The 25568-nt window shown below is 39.1% G+C and overlaps 1 protein-coding gene across 1 annotated transcript in view; it reads right to left on the bottom strand.

Moving 5' to 3' along the window:
- Positions 1 to 25568, bottom strand: part of LOC128378982 (voltage-dependent T-type calcium channel subunit alpha-1I-like) — a 112280-nt gene that overhangs the window by 50918 nt on the left and 35794 nt on the right. The window contains exons 2-7 of the mRNA XM_053338576.1: positions 22963 to 23074; positions 15680 to 15813; positions 11200 to 11297; positions 6337 to 6496; positions 659 to 1007; positions 358 to 450 (exon numbers count right to left, since the gene is read on the bottom strand). Coding sequence (XP_053194551.1) covers positions 358 to 450; positions 659 to 1007; positions 6337 to 6496; positions 11200 to 11297; positions 15680 to 15813; positions 22963 to 23074 — 946 coding nt within the window. The remainder of the gene's footprint in view (positions 1 to 357; positions 451 to 658; positions 1008 to 6336; positions 6497 to 11199; positions 11298 to 15679; positions 15814 to 22962; positions 23075 to 25568) is intronic.

Here is a 25568-nt window from a genome sequence, read left to right as displayed (position 1 = left end):
CATGTAAGTTTTGTTCTTCTGATTTTTTTCAACTGTCCTTACTTCTCCTTTCCCTTTTTTCTCTCTGACCGGAGAAGATACATTTACGTAACATCCACCTCCTTCCCTCCCTCAAACATTGATTGTAGACAGTTCTTTATGTTACTATTGATTTTCACAACTGTATTGACACTTCAATCTACTTCTCAGGAAATATGCCCATTCAATGTATTGATGGCAGGAGACCACTTATGTCAAACCTAAAGTTAATTCTTTCTTTCGTTATTTTTTCATAAGAATGCTTTACACTGAATGTGATGGCTAGAAGGGATATAGAATACTAATAGACTGATACATTTAGTGATAAACGTTACTTACAATGATGAGTAAGATGAAGTAGATGAAGTTGTAGAAGGAATGGGCATCCATTACATTATACATGATCTCTACCCATCCCTCCAGAGTGATCACCTAGGAAGAAAGATTTAACTGAGATTAACATTTACAAACTAATAACAACACATTTCATGTCAAGGCTTGATCAGCAGAATTGAATTGTAGGGAAAAGCTTTACTTTACAAAACAAGTGCAGCATAGTTCATATCACATGTTCAAAAGTATAAGCTTAAGAGACCTGTGCGTGAAGAGAGCATTTTCACATGTCTGTAAGTGAACATACCTGAAAAATTACTATCCAGGCATAGACAATGTTGTCAAAGTTGATGGCACCTTTGTGGGGGTTACTACTCCCTGTGTGGCAACGGGTGTAATACTGGTTCCAGTTGATGCACAGACCCATTGCATCACCAGGACCACTACCATTTGCCATGGGCTCAGGACTCAGGCCCAGAGCCTGTCTGTGGAGAGCGTCCTCCTTGTCCAGGCAGCATGTGCGGCCTCCTTCGCGCCTCGCCGGCACATCAGAACATGACATGATGCCGTTATCAGACGGCAGGGAGCAAATAAAGGGTCGTTCATCATCCTCCTCTGGCTGGTAGTACGGAGCTGGCAGGGCCATACCTGAAGAGCTGGGATAGTGATGAGGAAAGAACTTAAGTTAGTAGGTAGGATACAATGTTTATAACCCTAACCCACAACCCAATATAATTCTATCATGTGTCACTATTATATTTGGGGTGTTTCATACAGTACAGTACAGTGACTGAAGTAAATAAATGAATAAATAAATGCAAATGATTGTGGGTGTATAGGGAGCATATACTTTACTCTCTCTCACTTTCATGCATACAAGAATATCCTTCCAATATCATACACACATGTACACACATAACCAACTTTGAGGTCATGTCAGTCTTTTTCACACCCACTTCCCACTCTCTTTCATGTCACTGTCACTTTTGAAGTTTGAGTTTTGTCTCCAATCCAGTCTAATTAATAAAACTATCCATCTCCGCTTTAGAGATCCAGAAGCTGTGGACCTTACTAGACTCATAAATTGATCAATATGGAGCTGTAAGTGATATACAGTATAGACTGTCTGATGTGTGTGTACTTGAGAGAGACAGAGAGAGACAGAGAGAGAGAGAGAGGGAGAGAGAGAGAGAGAGAGAGAGAGAGAGAGAGAGAGAGAGAGAGAGAGAGAGAGAGAGAGAGAGAGAGAGAGAGAGAGAGAGAGAGAGAGGGAGAGAGAGAGAGAGAGAGAGAGATCCTTATCCTAGCAGTGAAGCAGCAAGCACCTAAAGCTAGTGCAGAAAAGCAAAGGCATGCTGACAGTTATGGTAAACAGGGGTAGGGTCTGTCTCAGCCAGGACATGAGTAAATGAGTGGCCTGAAGACAAATTAAGCCGCACCTCAGATGTCACATTCAATTGCATAAAGCACCCTTATCTAACAGTATGGAGAAGGAGCACCTGTGACAAAGTTTGTTTTCCTATGTAAGTAAACAGCTCCATTAGACTTTGTTAGCTTGAGTAAGTGAACCAGAGAATCAGAATTAATTTGTATAGTTTATTTGCAGTTGGCTGTGCCATCAGAGGAGAGTCCCTTAATCTCCCAGTAGCACCTGTGCTCTCACCTTGTTTTTAGGTGGTGAGGCAGCAGTATTGAAATGAATACAGTCATTTGTAAAAACCAAAAAGATGTGGTATCAGCTTTCTAACGAGCAATCAATGCATCACAGAATTTATGTTGCTCCATTTAACATTTGTTTAAGCCTTTGCTTTCAATGTTCCCACAAAACACATAGAACGGCAATCTTTTGCAGCCGTTCAAGCAAATCATGCAAATTCTTTACAACATTACGTGTAATGTGCCATCATTTATCTACACATAAATGCAAAAATACTAAGATTAGCTGCATTTTGGCGGCACTGATTGTCACCCAGGTGTTTGTCTCAGTTGGTAGCTCTAAGACGATTTCTTCAAAGCTTTGCAAGTAAATAATTGGTCTGATCTTGACAAAGCAGAAATAACAAGTGAGTTCTGCCATGTGAAACCAGGACAGCCCTCTGGTGCTGCCCCGATTACAAAGCTGAACACATGGACCTCATTTGACTGGAACTGTGATAGGTGGTAGATAATCATATATCACTTTCTGAGATGCAAAGTGTTCAGGAGGGGAGGATTTTAATGAGTGCCACGGGGGTCACTGAAAGGAAGCTCTAAAATGTCTGATGGAAACCTTGTGTTCTTTCTCTGAGAAATTAGGATGCACACTCTTAATTTATACATCTGGATCCTTGTGAGATGTCCTGAAACCAGAAACAGATGTATAATTTATGGTCAAAGACACAGGCAAGAAAAAAAAACAGAAAGTGATAGAGACAAAGTTAACAAACCGATTGACAAGCACATCATTGGAGATGAGTATGTTTAGCACCAGACAACAGATTGGTTAATCATGTATACTAAGTCATGTGGAAAGTGTATGTGCGCTTGTGTATCCTAGCATGAAATCAGAAGAAAATTACACACATACACACACTGTCAGTGAACTCATCTACTCCCTGTTAAGTGCCCCTAGTGAATGAGTGAGTGAGTAAATGTCTCTGGCTGATTCTTGCTGAACTTAATGACACACATCTCTAAAATCTGAATCAAGATGTCTCACATACCTCTCTGTTTTAATGGAAGCATGCCAAAGAGTGTATCTTTCACTTCATGTCCACCTAGGGATGCAGGGTGATATGTCTTTGTAGATTTATCAAAAGTTGAACATTTGCGATGTACAGATGGAGCTATTTTGGGCATTTTCATTACAAACACCACTGAACAGAGGAAGAGAAATGGTATAGTCTTTAAGGATATATTAATTCAAAGTAATAGATGAGGAATAGAAAAAACACAAATAAGTGATGATAGTAAAACAGACAACACAAATGATATAAGACCACTGCAAGATTTAGTGTCCTTGGAAAACGGAGAAAAAAAAGAAAAGTCTTACAGCCAGTTAGCGAGACCGATGTATGTGTGTGTGTGTGTGTGTGTGTGTGTGTGTGTGTGTGTTTGTGTGATTGGAGTAAATGAGTTCATATCAAGGTCTGGCCCAGGAGAAGACGAAAATAGACCCCCTTCGTCATCAGGCCCATTATTGGACACACACTCAGGGTCACTTGGCCTTGACAGTATTTACTCATTGCACTGACTCTGGTCTGTCACTCCAGCTCTTCTTTTTCACTTTCTTTCTATTTGTCTATGTTTCTCTTTTTTCATGTATGTATCAATCTCCTCTCATTTTTCTCTCTGCAAAACGAGTAAATAATCAGCCAGACTGACTTGAGGCACTTTGTATCTAATGCACATACCTGTGCAACCAGTACACCTCATGCAAACTACAACATTGCCGTACAATGTATTTCACACCTGAACTCTTCTTGTCACTCTTCCTTTCTTGTCTCATCTTTGCCTTTCTTTTCTCTCCCTTTATCTAACTTCTAACTCCCCTCCTTCTTTCTCTCAGATTGTCTCTACTCTCTACTCCTCTCTTCCACTTTCCCCCCACCTTCCCCATCCTCTCCAATTCTCTTGATCCTCCTCTGTCTCCTCTAGTCAATACTGGGATGGACACTGCTGACATACATTACAGGAGAAATTCTCTGTTCTTCCTCAACCACAAACCACACACAAGCACACGCAACACACACAAATGAACACTAATTCCAGGATCAATAGTAACAGTGGCTATATCGGGCTGTACCACTCCTCATGGAAAGTGGCTCAGAAGCCATACATTGATTTGACGGCAGAGCATAGTGTCCAGGTATGAACTAAAACACAATGAGTACTGTTTGTAGGACACATGGGACTGACAACAGAGATGCACGTAAAAGAAAGGATGTCAGAAAAAGTTGTCAGTTGCATTCAAACTACTGCTTTACTAGATATAAGGGATACAGACTTGGAGATAGGGATAAGGAGCAGAAGGAGTAGATGAGCATGAATGAAGGCTGTTGCCCTCATGCTGGTGACTTGGCATTGCACCACATGGCACAGCAAAACCTGGCATCACACTGAGAACACACCTGCCAGTGGAGAAGGAGGCAGTAAGAGGCACCAAGGCTACCGTGTAATAGAGGAAAGAGAGTTTCTAGCAATGGTAAGTGAAACTGTGAGACAGTTGGGACAGGAATATTGGCTAGAAAATACACTGTATAAAAATGCAAATAGTATGTGAGAATAAGGAGGAGAAACAGGGGGCAAACTCCCCTTTATAATAAAAACGTCTGCTGGAGGAGCCTCCTCTCTGTGGCTATTAGTGAAAGATATTTGTTGCGATGGGGCAACGTAGAGGTGTGAATATGTCTTTGGAAGTCTGGATTATTCCACAACAAATGCTCCAGGGTCTGCATGTGTTTTTTTTCATCTTGCAAGAATAAATGAGCATTCAAGATAAATGGAAAGAGAATGAAAAGAAGAAGAAGGCAGCCTTTTTAAAAACTAGATTAAAATTGAAAAAACAGAAAGTACAATAGTAAGAATAAGGTAGAATAAAGCATGAAAAATAGAGGTAGAGATCAAAGGAAGGATGGTGTAAAATAGCAAAGTGAATGCTGCACTTGACTGTGACACTTAGCCCACTCCATTATAACCTCTCAGAGAGCTAACGTTAGCGCTTTACTTAGCATAATAGTCCTCAAGCACTAACTCACTATGACCTTTCTAATTAAGCACTCGAGCACCCCGACTAACCTGCATAATATGTGAATACAATGCTTTAAATAATGTGCAAAAAATAATAATTTGCTTAAATAATAGGCAGCAGTCAGTTCAATCTGAGATCACTGCTAAAAATTTCCTGCTGCATTAGTCGGCAAATGTATGTGGGAGTTAGAAGTGTATCAATCAGTCTACTGCAAGAAAAAATGTTTTCTAAAGCTGGATTAAAGCAGCATTGTGATAGTCTAGTCTAGTGATTCCCCCAGGCTAAACTTTTTTTCTTCTCCTTTCTTTGTGCTTCACTGCATCCAGCAAAATCAAAGTAAACTCCTCAGATGGTCCTATTAATCTCAAAACTCACCCTTTAGCCCAGTGAAGATAAATGCAGCATAACACTGGTTAAAATAGCCTCGTGATGTGATTGCTGTAAATGTTATTAGAGCAAATGTCAGCTTTCAACATTAAGGGGAGGACAAAGCAGGAAGGACAGCGCTAACTGGCGAGCATGTGGCCCCTTTCATCTGGCTGTTACAGCCATCATTAGTATACGCTGCATCAGCATAATCAGAGACGCTAGAGAGCAGTATACATGGCTTATATACATATTAGAACACACACATCAGGGGCATGTGTCTCTTTAGCAAGCTGATGCCAGCATAAAAAGGAAACTGCGATACTGTAATGCCATGAAATCAAACACTCTTGAATACTGGTGAATGTCATTCACACACACACACACACACACAGACTCAGTGGGTGATGTTGTGTCGTGTAGGGTCATGAATATGGAGGAATACAGCTGGAATCTAATCACCTTCTTAGTTGCAAGACAAGGACAAGAAAATAGCTTGAGAAAGAGATGGAAACTGAGAAAAAGGTAGAAAAACATAAATGACGTATGCTCATGTATTTTCTAAATTGTAACACACATTGCTTGTATAACCTTGTATGAAATGTGGAAGGGATAACTATCTATTAAAGTTGCATGTTATACAAATGGGGCTGTACATTTAGCAAAATAGTGATTTAATAGATTCATTCCTGTAATATGACTTTTTGTTTTCACTTGTATGACATGATGAAGATGAGAAGGATGGGAGATTTGAAGGCTGGGTCAAATTCTCTCCCTACTAGTATCACAACTTCATATTTGTGGCCCATCAACTTAATTTCCTAGAAACAAAAGCAACAGCACAACATATACACTCATACAGTCCTCACTGAAATACAAGCACAACTCACAGAGTGAAGTTCTCCTCAAGGTAGCAGCGGTTCCTCAGTAACCCCGCCCACAGCTGCACGCCAATGATCCCGAAGATAAAGAAGACGAAGAAGCAGAGCAGTAGCACATTTCCCAGCATGGGTAGAGTGTCCAGCAGCAGGTTCACCAGGATTCGCATACCTGTGTGTTTTAAAAGGTCAAACAATGACTGTACTGTCAGACAATAACATATGATAGCCACAAGCTACTGTATAAGTGGCCAATTGTGGTTATCTATCTTATCTCATGAAAATGTATTACCAATACCGCTACATCCAAAGCACTGCTGTCTCCTGCGGTTATACACTACTAATCGTTAATTTTGAAGGACACATAATTGATGCCTCGCTTATGTTCACTGCCAATGTTTCTTTTATTACAAGATGTAATTTGAGAAAAGTAAACATATCCTATGTGGAGCTTCAAGTCAGTCTAGACTTTTTCAATATTTAACCAAGACCTGCACTCTGTCTATGGCTGGATATTATAAGGAAGAATTAAATATGTAACATACTTTAAAATATTTCCTCTTTATACTTGTAAAATGTATTCTGGGTGGTATTACATTTCCTTTAAAGGGTATTCACAGCTGCAATTTAGTAGACTGTCATTTCTATAAGATTTAAAAGCATTCCCCACATTTCTAAACATCGACATGAGACACCCACAACAGCAGTTACAATTCAGCTTATGACAACAAACTGACTTGAAAACACAATTCAAGAACTAAACAGGAGGTAATAAAAAGAGACATAAAAGCATACAGTGAACAAAGAGAGTCATGTTGGTTCAAAAGTGGAAGTTACTGTAACAGCCTCTTCAGAGGAGGCGGTGAGTAGGACAAACATTTTTCTGGCAACATGGGGAGTTACCCTGTACCAAAATAGATATGCTGTACACGAACCATCCCCTAACAGAGCTTCAAAGTCAGAATATCACAAAGACAAACACACATTAATATTGGTCCACCACGTGACAAGAAAACAAAGCATAATCAGGGTATGTGGGGTCTCATTCATGATTAGACAAAGCTTAATTGCATACAAACATATCCCCTGTCAAATAATGATGACCTCATCCCCTGTGGATGGGCTTGTCCCGCAGTGATGACATATTGAGATGTGATTAGTGAAACATAATGACAGCTTATTGGACTAACAAGAGGGAGAGGTGAGACCCTACTGATGAGATCACAGCAACCCTGTACTGACACCTGAGAGAAGTGTGTGTGTGTGTGTGTGTGTGTGTGTGTGTGCGTGCGTGTGTGTGTGTATGCCTGGGTGTGTGTAGCAGTTACTACTCTGAGTGTGACTATGTGTGCAGGTCTTGACTTAACTGATAAGCTTGTGTTTTTCAGTACCATACTGGGATTTGTGAACAACAACTCAACAGCAGGTTAATGTGTCATAAACACAACAGCGCATCTAAACTGCCAAAAGACTGAATGACAGAAAAGAAGTTTAGAGAGGGAGTGAGAGGGAGAGAGAAAGAGAGAGATGGTGCTGGTGTACACATGTAGAAAACATGCAAACACAGTTTACTATGTTAAAGCTCATTACAGTAGATCTCCTAATTTTGTGCTAACAAAAGCTAAGTGCTAATCACTCCATTTTCATTTTTACTACATCGACTGGTATTGTGTGCTAACTCTCAGAAGTTCAGTTTTAAAGTCAACTAAGAGTGTGTATCTGCATGTGGAGAATTGATCGAAACACTTAAAGATGCATTTAAAGATATGGAGGGGTTAAAGTACAATGTGTACCCTTTCCCAATCTTTTGTTATGTTGTATTTTATGGATGTGACAATAAATCTTGAAATTGGCCAAGCTCATTGTAGAGAGACAAGTTGGGAATGACAGATTTCCACAACAATAATGTGTTACTCTTGGATTAAAAACTAATTTCAACTTTCAATTTTAAAAATTATGGAAATTTTAACTCAAGAGCACAAAGGAAGGAAGTTTTCTTGAGGTGAGTATGCACCCTCCTCTGGCTTATTTGTCTCATTAACTGGTATTAAATGGAGAGCAGTAGTGTTGTTGGTGTGCATGTGTCTCTGGTGGTGGCTGGAGGCGATTCTAAATGTGTTTGTTCCCCAGGGTCCTTGTCATTAGGCCACTGTTCCATTAGGCCTAATTGGGTGAAGAGAGGGAGAGATGGATAGAGGAACAGAAAGGGAGAACGAGAATGAGACAAGGCCTGAGGCTGAGCCGAAAAATAGGGAGTGTCGAAGTAAGAAAGAAAGCATGGAAAAGCAAAAGATAGAAAAAGAGGAAGAAAATTATATATTCAACAACCACAAATAATCAAGGAAAACAAAATAAAGTAACTAGAGAGAACTGCTCTTTCTGCTTTGCCTGCTCTTCTTTTATTCTTTCTTTCATTTTCTACACTACCTGCCTCCATCTCTCTCCCCTCTTGGTGACTGTACCAGTTTGCCAGTTCCTGCTGTTCCCAGATAAAGATTGATGTCTCCCCTTGCGCCACAATAGAAACACACTTACAGCTACCTGCCTGTGCTATTCATTTACGACCAGGAGAATTCTCTCTTCTCTCTGTTTCTCTTCTTTTCTTCTCTCATCCTCTCTTCTCTTCTGTGTTTGTTGTCTTTCCCACTCCTAGCACTAGCACTCCCTCTATCTCACACCAATTTCATCAAAAAATACATCCAGAGCAAACACACACACACACACACACACACACACACACACACACACACACACACACACACACACACACACACACACACACACACACACAGGACAGCACATGACTATTATCTGCCATTTTGTTGGAGGGTTACAAATTGAGGTGTGTGAGGGGTCAGGATGCGTTCATGCTCCCTGTGTATCTGTGGGCAAAGTAGCGATATAACAAAACAAGGAACAAATAGCTTTATCCTCATGCTTCCTCCTCACTGATGGGGTCACTGACAGGTGACAGAATCAGGCTACCACACAGTCATTACACTCAGAGTTCTCATAACAACATAAACAGTATGCATATATGATACACACATAGCCAACTATAAAGAAATATAAATAAGGGACACTAAGAGTCTTCTAACAAATTCATCTATCCAAAGATTCATGCTATGATGCAAGATTGTCTCCACATATTTGTTTATAATCTGCACACTTCTCCTCAAAATATTAGTATGCATTCTTCTAGACATAATATCTTCTAATCAAACCACTTGAAAGATAATGCAGTTAACATGCATATTTTCTGCCATGGCTGTGTGAAACATTGGGCTGAGTGGGTTCTTTGTTCATTCATGGCTCCACCTGAAAGATAACTTGTCCTACCGAATGTGTGGAAAATTGAAAATCAATTCAGGTGCTAAAGACAGGCTGCTTTTCCAGGTAATTACACTAAACATGAAGAATTTGCTATGATTGGACACCTAACATGGCAAGCAAAAATCTTTAAGAATTATATAAAAAAATATTTAAAAAAATACAGGAAAAGCTATAATTTTGGATTGATGTGTAGTTATCTGTCTTGGTAGCCTGTATTTAAAAAAAAGCAAATAAACAAAGCAAAGAAAAAAAAAACAAGAGGACATGTATCTGAACATATAACAAAAGAATGATGTGAAGAACAATAAATATACAGTATATATTATTTTATACTTGTTGAAATAACACACAGGAAGATTAGCTTATAGAAAAAAGTCTTGTTATAGTCCTCTCCTGCATTCTTTTGGGCCTGTGAGACCTAAGATCCTGTATCTCTCAGTGACATTTAGACACATCTACTCTATCTGCTCAGAAGTCTCTCTCTCTCACATGGAACATTTTCTGCCTATTATAGCTCTAAAATGGACCTTATTAACTGCCATACAGACTTATTCAGAGATCTAATTTAATCCGTTGGGTCACTTTTTGTCTCCATACACAGTATTCTACCATTATATCTTTTTTCTTTTTGAACTTGAAAATGACTGTTCGCAGTCACAGTCACAAAGGTATCTTTTTCTCACAGTAACTGACCCCAAGGTTAAAACTGAATTAGGCAACACAACCATCTGCTATGGACTCATTTCATGATTTAAAAAGTGTTAAAGACATTCTCCCTCAGTGAGTTGTTTAGCTCAGATATTTTGTAATGGGAGGAGGAACTCTGCTAGGGAGGCCCCTAGATAAGAACTAAATCCAAGTGTCAAGTTAAAAAATGTGTGATAAGTTGAGACTGATAAAACATTGGTCACTTGTATTTAAAGGTAGTATAACATTGACTGAGTGCTTCAGCACCTTTTTATGAAAATGAATGAATTCAATTCCTATGATATTGACAAAACAATAATGTAATTTCTGTCTACTTACCAGAAACTGCATTATCTACATATTCCATTAGCTGCTAATGCTTGGCTAACAACTAAAGTGCTGAGACCAGTTTGAACCTAGCTTGGAAAGGCTAATTGGTGCTTACAATGATTAAGAGCTGCCAGTTAGGGTAGCAGGACAAAGAAATCAATAGGTGTTAAAAAGATTGACCAAGAACTGAGTTTCAGATGAAAGGAAAAGGGTTATGGTCATGTACTGTTCAGTGAAGCAGCATTAATGGATGGTTTGTAAATCTGATAAAGCTGTGACTCAGGGTCTGAGCGGGCTGTTTGATTAAGCATAAGATGAATGTTTAATGATCCCCATGGGGAACAGGTGGCATGCAGATGCACAAAAAAGCCAGAGATGTAATACATAGACATGAATTTTCATGAAGATGTACTTGTATTTTTTATGGCCTGACAGACACATATAAACACAAAGAGAAACTGCAAGCACAAACACACAGAAAACTACACATACACAAATGCACAAACAGACTTCAACTGTTCTTACTTGGCACTCTGTTGATGGCTTTGAGGGGCCGAAGGACTCGCACCGTCCTTATGGCCGATAGGTTGATGTTCTGCAGGTCCAGTGAGTACTCTACCATCCTGAATACACAGACAGAGAAGGACAGAGAAAAAGAGAGAGAGTAGAGAACACCAGTTAACATCTCAGTAGTTACCTCGAATATGGCAAAAAAACGATTACCATTGCTCCAACTGGGCCAGATATCCCTGGTTGCGTTTCAACATCAGAGGTCATTCTTTGATGTAACTTCACCTGTACCCACCCAGAGCAGTGTGAGTCTCAACCATACGGAAAATGTACTGCACATAGTGGTACAACACTCCAGAGAAAGTGGCGGGGGGATAAAGTGACAAAGCATCAAAAAGGGTGAATAACATGAAAGGGAGGTGAGGAAGAGAAAGAGCGGGAAAAAGAGGCATTCATTCTATTCTAAGTGTTGCCTGCAGGATGTTGTGGCTCAGTCAGAGCCTGGCATCTGTTAGCAAGTCATTTCCACAGCATGGCTAAGCTGTTTGTGCCCTCAAACCCAAACCACTTTCACAGGAGAATGGCTACGGTTTGCCGTGTGTGTGTATGTGTGTGTCTGTGTGTCTGTGTGTGAAAACAGTGTGCGTATGTTTGAATGTATCACACTTTTTCTACATGACTCTTATCATTAACAGAGATATAGATACAGTGAGTGAAGGAGTTCTGCAGTAAAAAAAAGCCACTGTGTGCATTTAGATGTGTGCAAATGGTGAGGATTGTGTAATGAGAATGGAGTGTGTTTGTGCAAGTGTGTGCATACAATTGATGTCCCTGGGGCTCAACAGTGTTGGGACAGCATGATACCAACAACTGCACCAATACCACAAGCTAATAACACCCAGAGCATATCTACTGGCTTCGACAATAAAAGCCTAACTCACTGTCTTTCACATAGACAGACAAATCAACCATGTCATTTACAATAATGTGCCCTTCACCACAGCACAGAGTCATCAACTGTGTAGCACCCCAGCTCACACTTGAGTAGGTGTACTTGTAACAGAGGTTTGAACTGCTGCACCATTAACAATTTATTCATATAGTAGGGAAGTATTTAAATTGGCAGGCATGTGAGGGAGCTAGAGCACAAGATGAAATGCTTTAATCCTTTCAGATTTATTGCCGTAGTCTAATTTTTTTGTTTTTTGTTTGAAAGAATCCAGAATTTGTGATATATAGGCAAACCAAATTTGTCTTCTTTTTACAGTCAAAAGTGTAGAAATGCCACACTGCAGCTTGATGAAAATGTCACAGTGTAGAGAGGAGCAAAATAGTTATTTTGGGCCATGCTTTTCTGATTTGGCATCGTGACGTTACAGCTGTACCAGTGATATAATGTGGGCAGATGAGAGGCTGAATAAAGGGCTACAAAGACAAAAGGGAGTTTTGAAGCAATTAAAACTTACATGGCCCCCTTTTAGTGAGCCTAAGGGCACAAATACTGGATGTTATATTTTGCTTGTGTGGGATACAGGGTGAGTGACAAACTATTAAATGAATCACACCAACAAAACCATTAACAATTGCATGGATTAGTGATCCAATTCTATCTGGAGGACAAACACAGCAGCAAATAAAGTGAAGATCACAGATGTGCTTGTGTGTGTGTGTGTGTGTGTGTGTGTGTGTTCGACATGTGTGTCTATGTGAGGGTGTGTGCACGCAGTGTGTATGTGTATGTGGTCTACAGAAGTGTCTCTTCCTGTACACATCAATCAGGCCGCTGTGTTTGGGAGGGTAATTAGTGGACTGCCGCAAGCCTCCTTTTTATGATTGTTCTCTATTTTTCACATTCCTTTTTTTGCTTATGATGCCTTCATCTCATTCATGCTTTCATGTGACTAGCGTATGTGTGCACGCGTGCGCATGTGTGTGTGTGTCTATGTGTGTTCACATGCATGTTTATATTGATATAAAAGAGCCTCGGGGGAAACCTAGGATAGAACTAGTGAGAAGAGTTCAGAGACAGCTTTAACATGAGAGATGTGGGAAATATTGGTTTAATCTAGACATGTAAAAGCTGTCTTAACTCAAATTAACAATGTGTCCTTAATAGAGTCACCAAGCTGAGGTTGCCCTTCAAAAAAGTAGTTTGTCTGCATCACTCATATAAAAGACAATATTCTTGCATTGGACTGTTAAAAAAGGAACCATGCCCCATGTCGATGGGGCATGGTTCCATGTCGATCAAAAAAAATGTGTGATCTGTTAGTGAACTTTGTGGCTCAACAAAAGACTATAGCTGCAACACCTTGTTTTGTCTGTTCAATTATGCATTAAAAAGACAGACTTTGTGAAAAAAGGGTCATGCCTCATGCTTGGATCAAGAAGCTCAGTGGACACAAGCAAGAAGACATGCTGCTACATTTGTTATTGCTGCATAAATGGGACAGATTAGAAAAAAATAAGTCTCAGTGTGTATACAAAAATTAAATACGATATAATAAACTCCAGGAGATCATGGAGATAAAGTATAAGAGTGTAGTCTGTATGGAGTCTGAAGACAAGGAGAAACACTTGTCCAAGCATGTGAAAAAGAAAGAAAAAGAGGGGGGAAAAGAGCGAGGTAGTGCCTCTGGGTAACAGACATGGAGCTCATAGCAGACTGTCGGCTGAGATTTGGCCTGGCAAGGCTGGCACTGCCCTCCACAATTAGCCTAGACGCTAATCTAATGGATGCTGCCAAGAGGAAATGAAGACCGAAGCGTTCACACAAAGCCATACAAACACAGACAGACACACGCACACATAGACAGATTAAACAAACTCAAAAGGCATAAACTGACAGACTGTAATCTTTGTGTGTTGTTCTATGGCACACACACATACACACACACACACACACACACACACAAACTTACACGCTCACAAGCACAAACTCTGAGCAACCACAGGGGATAAACTGATTCAGCGCAAATTAAGATGAATGTCCCTCCACCTACACCAGTGAGTCTGTTGCTCAGTCCTCCTTTGTCTTGTATTATAATACCACCACTCTTCCTATCCATCTCTCTCTCTCTCTCTCTCTCTCTCTCTCTCTCTCTCTCTCTCTCTGTCTCTCTCACACACACACACACACACTAATTTATGTCCCCATTTGGACAAACCATCTCCAATTAACTGGTCTTTAGTCTGAAATGTGTCCCCGAAAGTACCCTAAGACACACACACACACACACACACACAGACACACACACACACACTACTTGCTTCATCACCCGTGTCTGTGCCTCTCATTTCAGTTCATTCATAGCAGGTGTCTGAGCAGGTGTGCTTTTGTGTTGTCCACATGCACCCATCTAGCATGAGTGTATGTTTTTCCCTTAGTAGCAGCATGTGTGTTGGACCAAACTTATGCAACAATGGACACATGACCACGGATATGTATTTTCTCATAAGCAGCTGATATAAATGTTTCAGCAGTGGATGTCATTTTGTTTTGTTCTTCTTCTTCCTGTCTGTCTTCAATCTAAACAGATGTGAAAGTCCAAAACGCTAAAACACTCCCTAGATTCAAGTGTTTATTGATGTAGAGGGATCCTAACAATTACAGTGTGTTTTCATCTACACTCTGGTGAAGACCCTATGTTACAACACACTGTCACATACCCAGTCTGCTGTTATATTGAAGTTTCTGTGCCCACTGGTGCCTTTAATTCTCATAGGACACTGCACACATGCACAGTGAGATCTCATGTACAGTGAATCTACTAAAATGTCTCTACGGCTCCATTTAATAATTAATATGTATGATTATAAGACTGGTGCTGTATGAATTACAAATGTGATTTAGTAGTTCCCTCTGCTTTTTAGTTCTAGTCTGTTTAATGTCACACTGACATATTGTATTAAAAACAAACAAAGAGTTGTAAACACAAAGTCACATGGACTGACAGGTTGCTTATTCATTAGACAGTTTTGGTGACCTGTCATGCTGCATCATCAGCGCTACACAGACTTGCAAAAAGAAAATGTCAAAATGTCTGCACTCACTGTCAAGTATTCTGCACTTAACAGAGCTTGATGTCTTAATTAATATTTTCTCTGATAAAAAGAGCTTAGAAAACAAACCCATGAATAAATACTGTATAGTGTAAGCAGCAGTCCAGACAAACAAGTCCAGGTGCACAACATGATGGGATAAATGGTTGATGTGCATGATATTTTACATTTCAATAATAAACTATGAAATTACATCAGTGCACTGAGACAGTAAACTTCACTGGGAATAAATAACTATGAAAAATGAAGAAATGCAGTCTAGATAACTTTAAAAAAACAAACAACAACCAAAAAAAACATATACGTCAATACTGATATATCTGTATAGACCAATATCAGCTGACTCATATATCAGTTGGGCTCTGAACATGACATACAAAATTTATCAGAAGCATAATGAATGCTGACATATTGGTATACAGTAGTTGCTTACCCAGCCATGACGATGAAGAAATCCAGCCTGTTCCAGGTGTCTCCCAGATAACATCGACGTCCAAAGATTCCTAGGGCCACCATCTTTATCACCATCTCAAGTGCAAAGAAGATGTAGATGAATGCATCAAAAGCCTACAAGAGGAGAGAGGGAGATAAAGATGGAGGAAAGGGAGAAAAAACAAGGAAAGCATTTGATACATTTGGCTTGAAACATTGAAACACATGTGCCAGGCATCTGTTTTGTGTCATGTGTTCATGAAATTATTAGGCTCAAGCTGTTGTCCCTCTTCATTTTTTTCCCAATTCGGTTAGTCAGTAAATGTGAAGAACTCATCTCTGGTGAGAACAAATTGTCTCTCCTTTTCTTCAAATTGTCAAACCGTTCTTTAGCTGTTAACAAATAGATTTTGCTTGATAGCACGTTAGAAAATAAAAGCCTGAAAGACAAAATGACACGTGCCCTGGAGTGCATTTGTGCACTTCTCAAGCCTCTAGGGATTTTTGGTTTCTGACCGTGTATCTATTCTAACACCTCAAAATAATTCTTGACTTCTACTTTCCACCTTTCAAAGGCAATTTTAACACTTTTTAAGTGTAGCTAGTTCACACTCCACCACTGACTCATCCCAAAGCTCACAGGACCTGTCAAATGAATTCTTTTCCATCCAGTTGGCCTTTTAAACACCACAGATTATGATCTTATAGCATGCTAAAAGAATATGTGATATTCAAGACTGATGTGTTCCTATGCGTTTGTGTGGGTGTGTGTGCTCTAGCAGAGACTATATAAAAACACCTACAGTATGGCTATAACTTAAGCCAAGTCTACAGTAACTGTTGTTATTTGAATGACTTAAGATAACTAAATGTCTTCATGTGTCCATGCTATATGCACTATGTGTCTGTACTAATGTACGAGAGAGAGATCCAGGTCAAACTTCAGAGGAGATAAAAGATGAAGAGACAATAAGAGGCAGATGAAGAGAGAGAGAGAGAGAGAGAGAGAGAGAGAGAGAGAGAGAGAGAGAGAGAGAGAGAGAGAGAGAGAGAGAGAGAGAGAGAGAGAGAGAGAGAGAGAGAGAGAGAGAGATGAGCTCATATATCTGCCATGTCCTGCATGCATTATTGTAATGAGATCACTATTTAACCCATCACATTTTCAGAACAAAAATCTTTCTTTCCCAGTGCTTTGCCTTAGGCTAAATGACTGTGCTGCCTTGTTGCATATTCCTACTGCATGTAAGTCAAGCTGCTGCCTCTTGACACAGACATTTCCAAGGTCTGGAATTTAAGCCATGGTTGCTTACCAAGAAGTCACTGGTCATAATTTGGCTTTGTGACGGATTTTTGTTTATTCCAAAGCTGTGTGAGGACATCCATGCACAAAACACACAGAGCCTGATTTACTAAGTTTCCAAATAGCGGGGACATCAGTATTTAAATGAAGGTTTTGCATGTCTGAATGGAGAGTTTGGACGAGCAGAAAGATTCAAGTGCAAAATGAAATGTGATCAGGTTCTAGTGGAAGAGGTCAACAAACATACTGAGTTATAAAAACAGTTTTGGTAAATGTACTAAATGGACAGCGCGTATTATCTTGCACAGTTGCAAGACACAAACCTCAGTGCGTTGCGTTAGTAGATCAGCTTGCACATTTTTTGTGGGTGATGTCAAATTTGCACACGTTTTTACACATGCAAACCTTTAGTAAATCAGGCCCATAGTGTACATTATTAGAAAGGGGGTAATATTTTTCTCCTACTGGCTTCGCTGTCCAAATATTATGTGATATTAAGACTTTGACCCAAAGTGCAACTGATCTAAATTGTTTTTTTTATAAAAAAATAAGATAACTTCTTCAGTTGGTTACAGTCTCAACAGCAAGTTATAGGACAAATATACTAATGTACAGTGCTAATGTACTCAAATAAAGGACAGGTTCACAATTAATCAACTCTATCTTAAAACAACAGTCAGGTACCCATATCAAGATTGAAAGAGGTTTTTTGGCCATACTCATTCCTCGTGTTCATACTGGCTATTAAAAGATCTCCTTCAAATGTGCTGTCAATATATATGAGTGGGGCCAAATCCTGACTGTGTCCACACAGTTATTTTAAACAAAAATGCATTGAAAAGCTGCTGAGTCGATACATCAGACGAATCACTGTTTTTGTTTATTTAGCCAAGTCATTGGTTACGTAGCATGTCAACATGACAGGATGAAAACTTTTACAGTCTTGTCTCTATATGACCTAAATACATAATTTTGATGGTAACAGAGAAGGATGATGGAAGCAGAAGACAGCAGGACGCAGAGTGACTGCGTTTCCTGCTCAGAGCTCTCAGCTCTGGTATTAAATGCAGTAAAGTCAGCTAAACTTCTGTTTAAAGAGACATACCAAAGAAATATATGTAATGAGATAACATTAGAGAATATAAATGGGAATAGTGCCCCCCCCTCCTTCCAAGTCGATGCCTCTAAAGGGCCAACTCTGAGTCGACTGTGAAAATCCTCAGTTGGGGACGGCCCAAGAAAGTTTAGCTAGATCTATTTATCTGAGGCTTCAGCAGTCTGAGTTAATCATATCAAGTGGATATCTGCCAGATTCACAGTCTTTTTAGCATCAAAGTCCCTTTTTGTGTTTCCCTGTTGAGCTGCAGTGGAAGAACAGTAACAAAAAGAGGGACTTCACCACTAAAAAGACTGTAGCATTGAAAAACATGTACTTCATTTGACTAATTTGGATGGCTGAAGGTTTAATTAACCTTAGATGAAAAAGAAAATGCTGCTACAAGTGCAGTAGTATGCCCCGGGAATAGAGTCTGTGCAGTCAAAACAAATCAGATGACACAAGCCAATCCACATGTTGCAATGGGAAAACAACTTTCTTTGTGCTTTAAGGTCATTACCTTTTTCAGGTTGCAGGCTGAATATAAATGACAAGCTAGTGAGTCAACAATAACCCACAGTAAAAAACTGTGGAACTGTGTGGAACATTTGCTCAACGGGGAGTAACACACTTCAGTTGGAGGAGAGAGCATTTGTTTCACTCAGCACTGATGAACAATTGCAAGATGACATTTGTAGCTATAGACCACAATGGATGAGGTAAATGGTGTGTGAAATTTTGTGAATGTGTTCATGTTGCACCACCGGTACCATATGTTGTTTTGTGTCCGAAAAATAAATAGCAAGATTCAAGAGATGAGACAGAAGTGATCTATTCCTCTATTCTACAAGTGTGAACAGTGTCTCAAACATTTATTATTCATAGGGATCCAGATCTCTAAAAGCAGAGCAGGAGTTCAGTTGGAGCAATTTTGTGCACTTGGGAGTTTGTGAAGATGAGCATACATGTGTGTGCACAGGACAACAAATGTAACCTATACATGTCTTTCCTTTTTCACACAGAGCACAGCTTTGTGTGTGTGTGTATATATCATTTGAAGCCAACATGTGTGCTTCATCCATGCTCATTCACACAAAAACCTAACACAAGCATCAGCTCAAACACAGCCAGCATTCAGAGCTGGCACCGTGCAATGGGAAAGATGAGAAGATCAGTCTCACATGCTGTTTAAATGATGTTTTGATAAATAATGCAGCCTGCACGCTTCATATGTAATTCGACATTGGCTGCACCAGTCGGATCCCTGTCGCACTCTGCTCTGAGTGAAAGGGGAATGAATTCATCATAGTTATTTGTCACTACCGCCAGCTCCTTCTTCAGTCAGCCTATCAGGTTTCATCATCAACATGATTTGTAAAGAGGTTGAGGCTGTCTTGTGATGGGCCCTTTTCATGATTTGAAATAGGAGGTGGTGTGGAAGCTACTTCATATGCGGTTATTGTGCTGCTTATTTGGCAGGAGAAGAGGACGTGTTAAGTAGGTCATCAGAATTGTGACGGTGGGCCATTTTAAGAAATATCTTACTAACTCTTTGGAATGAGATATAGAAAAGATTCATCAGTGTTTCAATTCAAAGGCAGAATAAGGATAAATGTTCATTTCCCACTCAAAGATGATAGGACAGTCAAAGGAGTACCTGATATAGTCTGATAAGTGTCTGAGTGAACATTTGAAGCTCCATTAGAAAGGCTGAACAGGTGCGGAGACTTGTCCCATTCAAATCCATTTTAAATAGGCTAACAGCTTTCTTTCTGCATGAGATGATGACCTCCACCTCTTTGATTACAATGTTAATGTGAGTTTGATTTTTGGTGCTTAAACCAAAAATATCTACAAAACAAACACGTTCATGATATTTTACTTTTTTTTCTTATCCTATTTTCCTAGATTCATTTAGGAGCATACTGTGATCCTCTTGTGTAAGATTAGCTGGTCCGAAGATGTCATGTTTTAATTTTGCAATTACTGTTAAAGTAAGTTAACTTATCACTTCTGATGTCTGGCTTTGTAGATACATTTGGTTCCTTGTGCCAATTTTTGAGATGCTTATCTCTAAAACTTCTTTGTGCTCCCCAAAGCATTGAAAAATATACAGCAAATTAAAAAAAGAAAAGGCAATTAGGGCTGTGTAATAGGGCGATATATATCATGTGATGAAAGAAAAATAGTTTCATATTATGCTCTATTGTTTATTTAATTCTGACACACATTCTGCTCCATGTTTCATCATTTGGAGTCTGTCTATCTTTATTGTGGATTACATTGATCAATTACTCTTCTCAGCTTTTTACTTGTCAAGCTTTTATTGCACTTAGGGCCTGATTTACTAAGATCCCAAATAGTGGCTACTAAATTGCGTGCGCAGTACAATAGATTACGCGTTTCGTTTGCGTGCGTTTTCTGGGTGATCTACTAAGAATAACTGTGTAAATGAAAACAAGTGCAACAGGGTGGAGACAGCAGTATTTAAATGAGGGTTTTGTGTGTCTGAATGGAGAGTTTGGACGACTAGAAAGCTGCAAACGCAAAATGAAATGTGATCAGGTTCTAGTGGAAGAGGTTATATATTATTATATATTGAGTTATAAAGAAAACAAATATGACCAGAAAAACCGACATATGGGAGAGTATCTGTGACGAAGTCAATTCTGTTAGTAAAATTAAAAACTCCCACTCCAAAATTCAGGTAGAAAAACTCTGTCCTGTACGTATTTTGTCATTGTGCCTCTGTCTCCTCCTCTCCACAGTGACAAAAGTCTTCTGTGCGCAGTGTTCAGCCAGTTAATACCTGCCCTTCAAAGGTATTATTTATTTCCGTCAGTAAAATTACCTTCAGGTTTGGTAAATCACAATGCGTGTCCTAAATAACATATTTGCATTTTCTCGTCCCTGTATTTTGTACATTGTGGTTGAAACTCCCCATATTACATATACTAATTAAACGTGCTAAATGGACAGCGTGTATTATCTTACACATTTGAAAGATGCAAACCACCAGATCAGCTTGCACATTTTTTGCGGGTGCACACGTTTTTACACACGCAGACCTTTAATAAATCAGGCCCTTAGAGTAACGTAATGAGTTCAGTTGTCATCAATTCTCCAGCACTGCCTGTCTCTCCTCTGCTGCTGTACACAGGGAAGGCCTAGCCTCACCCATGTTGAGAAAGAACAAGACGAGGAGAGAAACAAAGAGATGACAACTATAAATTATTAGTTATTCACCAAATTTATGTGCACTTGTTTCATTTCAGCTTAATGTAAGAGTCTCTACTTCAGTTTGGTGTCATTTTGGTGTAATTCATGGTCGCACTACTGTCTCTGCTGCTCTTTATGGTTCACCCAGAGTGGGGCTGAGAACTGGCTGACCCTTTCATTTTGACAACTTACTTTTCAGGGCACTTGTTATTTTGACGTTATAATAAATTATAGTCCTGTGTCATGTAGTCTGGTCAATGAAAGGAATCATTATTTGCTTTCTCAACAAGAGTCAGATGAGATGATTCATACCATTCTTATGAGAGTGTAGTATCACTTGTCACATCTAAGTTCTACCTCTTAGGTAGAAAGTGAATAAGTGTAATTGCCAAAATGCCGAACTATTCCTTCAACTTTGATTGCATTTTTAGGTATTGACCGAGGTGTACCACAAGATGCACCACACCCAAGTCTCCCCACCAAGAATGTAAGTAGTGCGCCTCATACTAAATACCAATTTTACCCCTGCAGAGACATATATGACCAGATACTGTGGAAGTGTAAATGCTGTGGGAGGCTCATACTGTGTCTCTTTCTTCCAGGAGGTGAGGTGGGGATACTGTATTTCATGGACGGACGGAGAGAAGAATGTGAGGGCCACTCTAACTATCTGCGCCTTGTCAGCAAAATCCCTCCTGTTACCACTAGCAACCAGCAGAACAAGACCCCTCACACTCCCTGGGGAGACAATATGCTTGTTAGAGAGACAAAGGATGGAGGAAGAGAGGGAGATGGGGGGAACGGGAACATAGAGGAGATACCAGTGCTGGTATTGGAAGTGAAGGCAGAAAGAGGAAGAGAGACTGTGTGTATAAATTGTTATCAGTGGACATTAATACATATGTGAGAGGCAGAATAAGGTAATTATTGTGCCTGAAATTGAGCCTGCCAAACTAATTTAAATGAAAATCAATTATAATCCCAGAGGTACACACTGAGTCCTCTGACAGTTGGCAAATTACCCAGTCAGTAACCCATGTCACTCAACACGGCTTACAAAGAGAGACAACGGGAAAATAGCAGTTTTGTTAAAAAAGAAAAAAAAGAAAAGAAAAACAGAGTAAATTATCTGTGTTCGAACATAAAAATACAAATTATGAGAATAAAACTTCTAATCTAATCTAATCTAATATTTGTATATTTGCTTCATTTCAATCCACCCTGAGAAAACCTGTATGAAACCTTTGTAGAAACCTTGATAATAATCACAGAGCAATTTAAACAATAAATTGCAGCAGAATTAGTATTAAAGCCTTTGAGGTGAAGCTTGGCCAACTGTAGCATTTTGTAGCCATCCACAATCACAATTTCAACTGCTGATACTGGTATGTCTCCACGAGTGTATTCTCATCACGAAAAGACACAATCACATGTGGTTCCACAAAAGTAGCCTATATTAAAACAAACAAAGTCCCAATTCCCTGTACAGAGAGCAGGAGAAAATGCAGACTTTCCAGGAGGGAAGTCGTCTATCTACATTGTGTATTTGCATCACAGTGATAAGAAGAGTGGTGAGTTTATAATAATGGATCATTTTGTTTTATCTCTTCATCGGTCTGCTGACATGTTGTATTTTCAAGCACACATACACATGCACACATCATCTTACCTGTAGTATCTGGCAGCGGTCCGAGGTGCAGTCGATGTTCTCACAGGGCTGGTACATGCCAAGTGTCACACAGTTGAGAAGAATCACCATGATGCTAATCCTCTCGAACCATGTATTAACAGGACTGGGGTTAAGGAGCATTGCAGCTGAGGAGAGATGCGCAGCCATACACATACTGTATATTTCAAACATTACTGTAGCGGTAAAATAAAGGATGGGTAATATATATATATATATATATATATATATGTATATATATATTCTGGGTGATTATGGCAAAAATCTAAATCACGATTAATTGAACTTTTAACCTCGATTACAATTAATGAATGATTGTCTCCACCCTCAATGAACAATTATGTATTTTCACAGTTTCTTTTGTTTTGTATTTTACACTGCCCTCACACAATATTTTGTGATATTTTCGCATATGAGTATCTTTAGGGAGTGAAAATAATGTGTGTGATGTGTTAAGGTGTGACGCTGTGGTTAATGTCTGGTTTAGGCACAAAACCCACTTGATTAAAACTATGTAAAGATCATGGTTTGGGTTGAAATGATCACTGGAAACAAGTTTTCAAATTCCTTAAAGACATGCAATCTTTACTGTCATGGCAACAGTGAACACCACGATTAATTGACATGAGCAAGATTAAGTCGATTAGAGTTTCTAAATGTCGGTTTCCATTATTTTTCGATTAATTGCCCAGCCCTAATATATATATACACACATATATATATCGAATTTTGAAACAGTTACATGTTTTTTTACTTTCTTTGTGTTCACTCCTTCCTGTCATCCTAATGTCTCCTCATCCCTTCTTTCATTCTCTGGAAATATACTGAATGTTTTCTGTTTTAACATGATTGTGATAGTGTTGCAACAATAACTGAACTAACAACTCACTCAAGTTCAAATTAACGTTAGCTTAATGTTACAGGCTAACGTTAGCTTGAACTACACAGCATGCTATACAACAATTTAAAGTATTTTGGAAAAATGTTGCCTTATAGTACCATGAATTCTAAAAAACAAACAAAAAAAAGAACATATATGCTTAACTGACTCATTCACAGCAAGTACGCAACCCTTCACAAGAGCTGAGGTCACGCAGCAGCCACCCTGCCAGTGAGCAATTCGTCAATGTAAATTAAGATGAGAAGTACTTTTCTAGTCATCCTATTTTTGCCACGTAACTGTATGACTCACGAAATCAGACTCAGAGTGAAAGCGTGTACTACTGCCCAAGTCTACCAAGGCACAGGACAACTTTTGTGATATTTATTCAAGATGATGAAAGACACAGCAGTATATACCCAGACTAATAATAGGAAAAAAACGACTGTCGTTAACAAAATCAAAACGCTGCCAACATAATGAAAGATTTTGCTTAAGCTGTTGTTTTACAGGTATAATTAACTGTGTTTGATTTACAACCTGGCAGCTTGTGAATCATGACTCACCTTCACTCTCTCTCTCTCTATTCTTTCCTCTCTTCCCTTCTTATACAGCCATCTTTTCACAATGCATTGTGCTCTACAACCCATGATGTTGTGTCTATCTAGGGATGCACATGCAGTACAGCAACGGCCTTCTTTACATGTGCAAGATCATTATTGTGTCATTTTGATGGGATGCAAACACAAGTAAAACTGAAAAGCCTAATTCACATGCAAAATGTATATTATGCATATGGTAATAGGATGTGTGTGTGTGTGTGTGTGAGAGAGAGTGTGTCTGTGTGTACTATAATCACTGTCATGCAGTTTAAAACGTTAACAGCTTATCCCTTCTTTTATATCTTAAGCTGTCAGCTTAAAAATGTGTTCTTTTAATTCTTCATCCTCTTAGGTCTCAAATTTTTGTCTTGCTTTATATATTTTAAATATTACTTGTTCACTTTACAGAATGAGCTTTACGTCTTGTATTCTAATGAACTTAGCACTAATGAGTCTGGGTGTGGCATACAGCACAGCTCCCTGCAAATGCAAATCATTTTTGTGGATGATTACTACAAATATTTGGTATCCATTTATCTAACACAGCAAAAATTGCAAGGATGATTTATGTCTGTTTGTATACCTCCACCACAAAATAATGTCACTTTGCACATGCATTATGGATAAGAGGTGGCCTAATCACAAAATTACACTGCTCTTATCCATCTGCATGAACATATCTGTATATCAAATACAAGAGGAGAGAACACTCAGAAATGCTCAAAAATATATTTTTAAAAAGTCTCAAATAAAACTTTAAAACATGCACAAAGAAAAGAAAATATGCTATGTCACTGATATGACGCATTTCCCATTTTCCTTTTAAAACATATATCTGATTAAATGCTTAAGGACATGCACATAGAGCGTTAACTTTCAGTTATGTAACATCTCATTTCAATGGGTAACCCTTCACTGAACCTGCCTTGTACAGAGACCCACATCACTTCTAATTCAATAGAATTCCTCAGGACAAAAGATGAAACCTAAAATTGAAAAAAAAGAAGTGATTTAAAGTGATTTTGTGCAGCTCAAGGGTCTTATGAAGAAATCTTTTAGGGAAATCTTATCTAACAATGCTTTGTGCAACACATTGTGTGGTTGGA

Source organism: Scomber japonicus, chromosome 18, assembly GCF_027409825.1.
Source record: "Scomber japonicus isolate fScoJap1 chromosome 18, fScoJap1.pri, whole genome shotgun sequence".
Taxonomy (NCBI): domain Eukaryota; kingdom Metazoa; phylum Chordata; class Actinopteri; order Scombriformes; family Scombridae; genus Scomber; species Scomber japonicus.
Note: the sequence above shows the minus strand (reverse complement) of the source record. Positions and strands in the feature narration are given on the sequence as shown.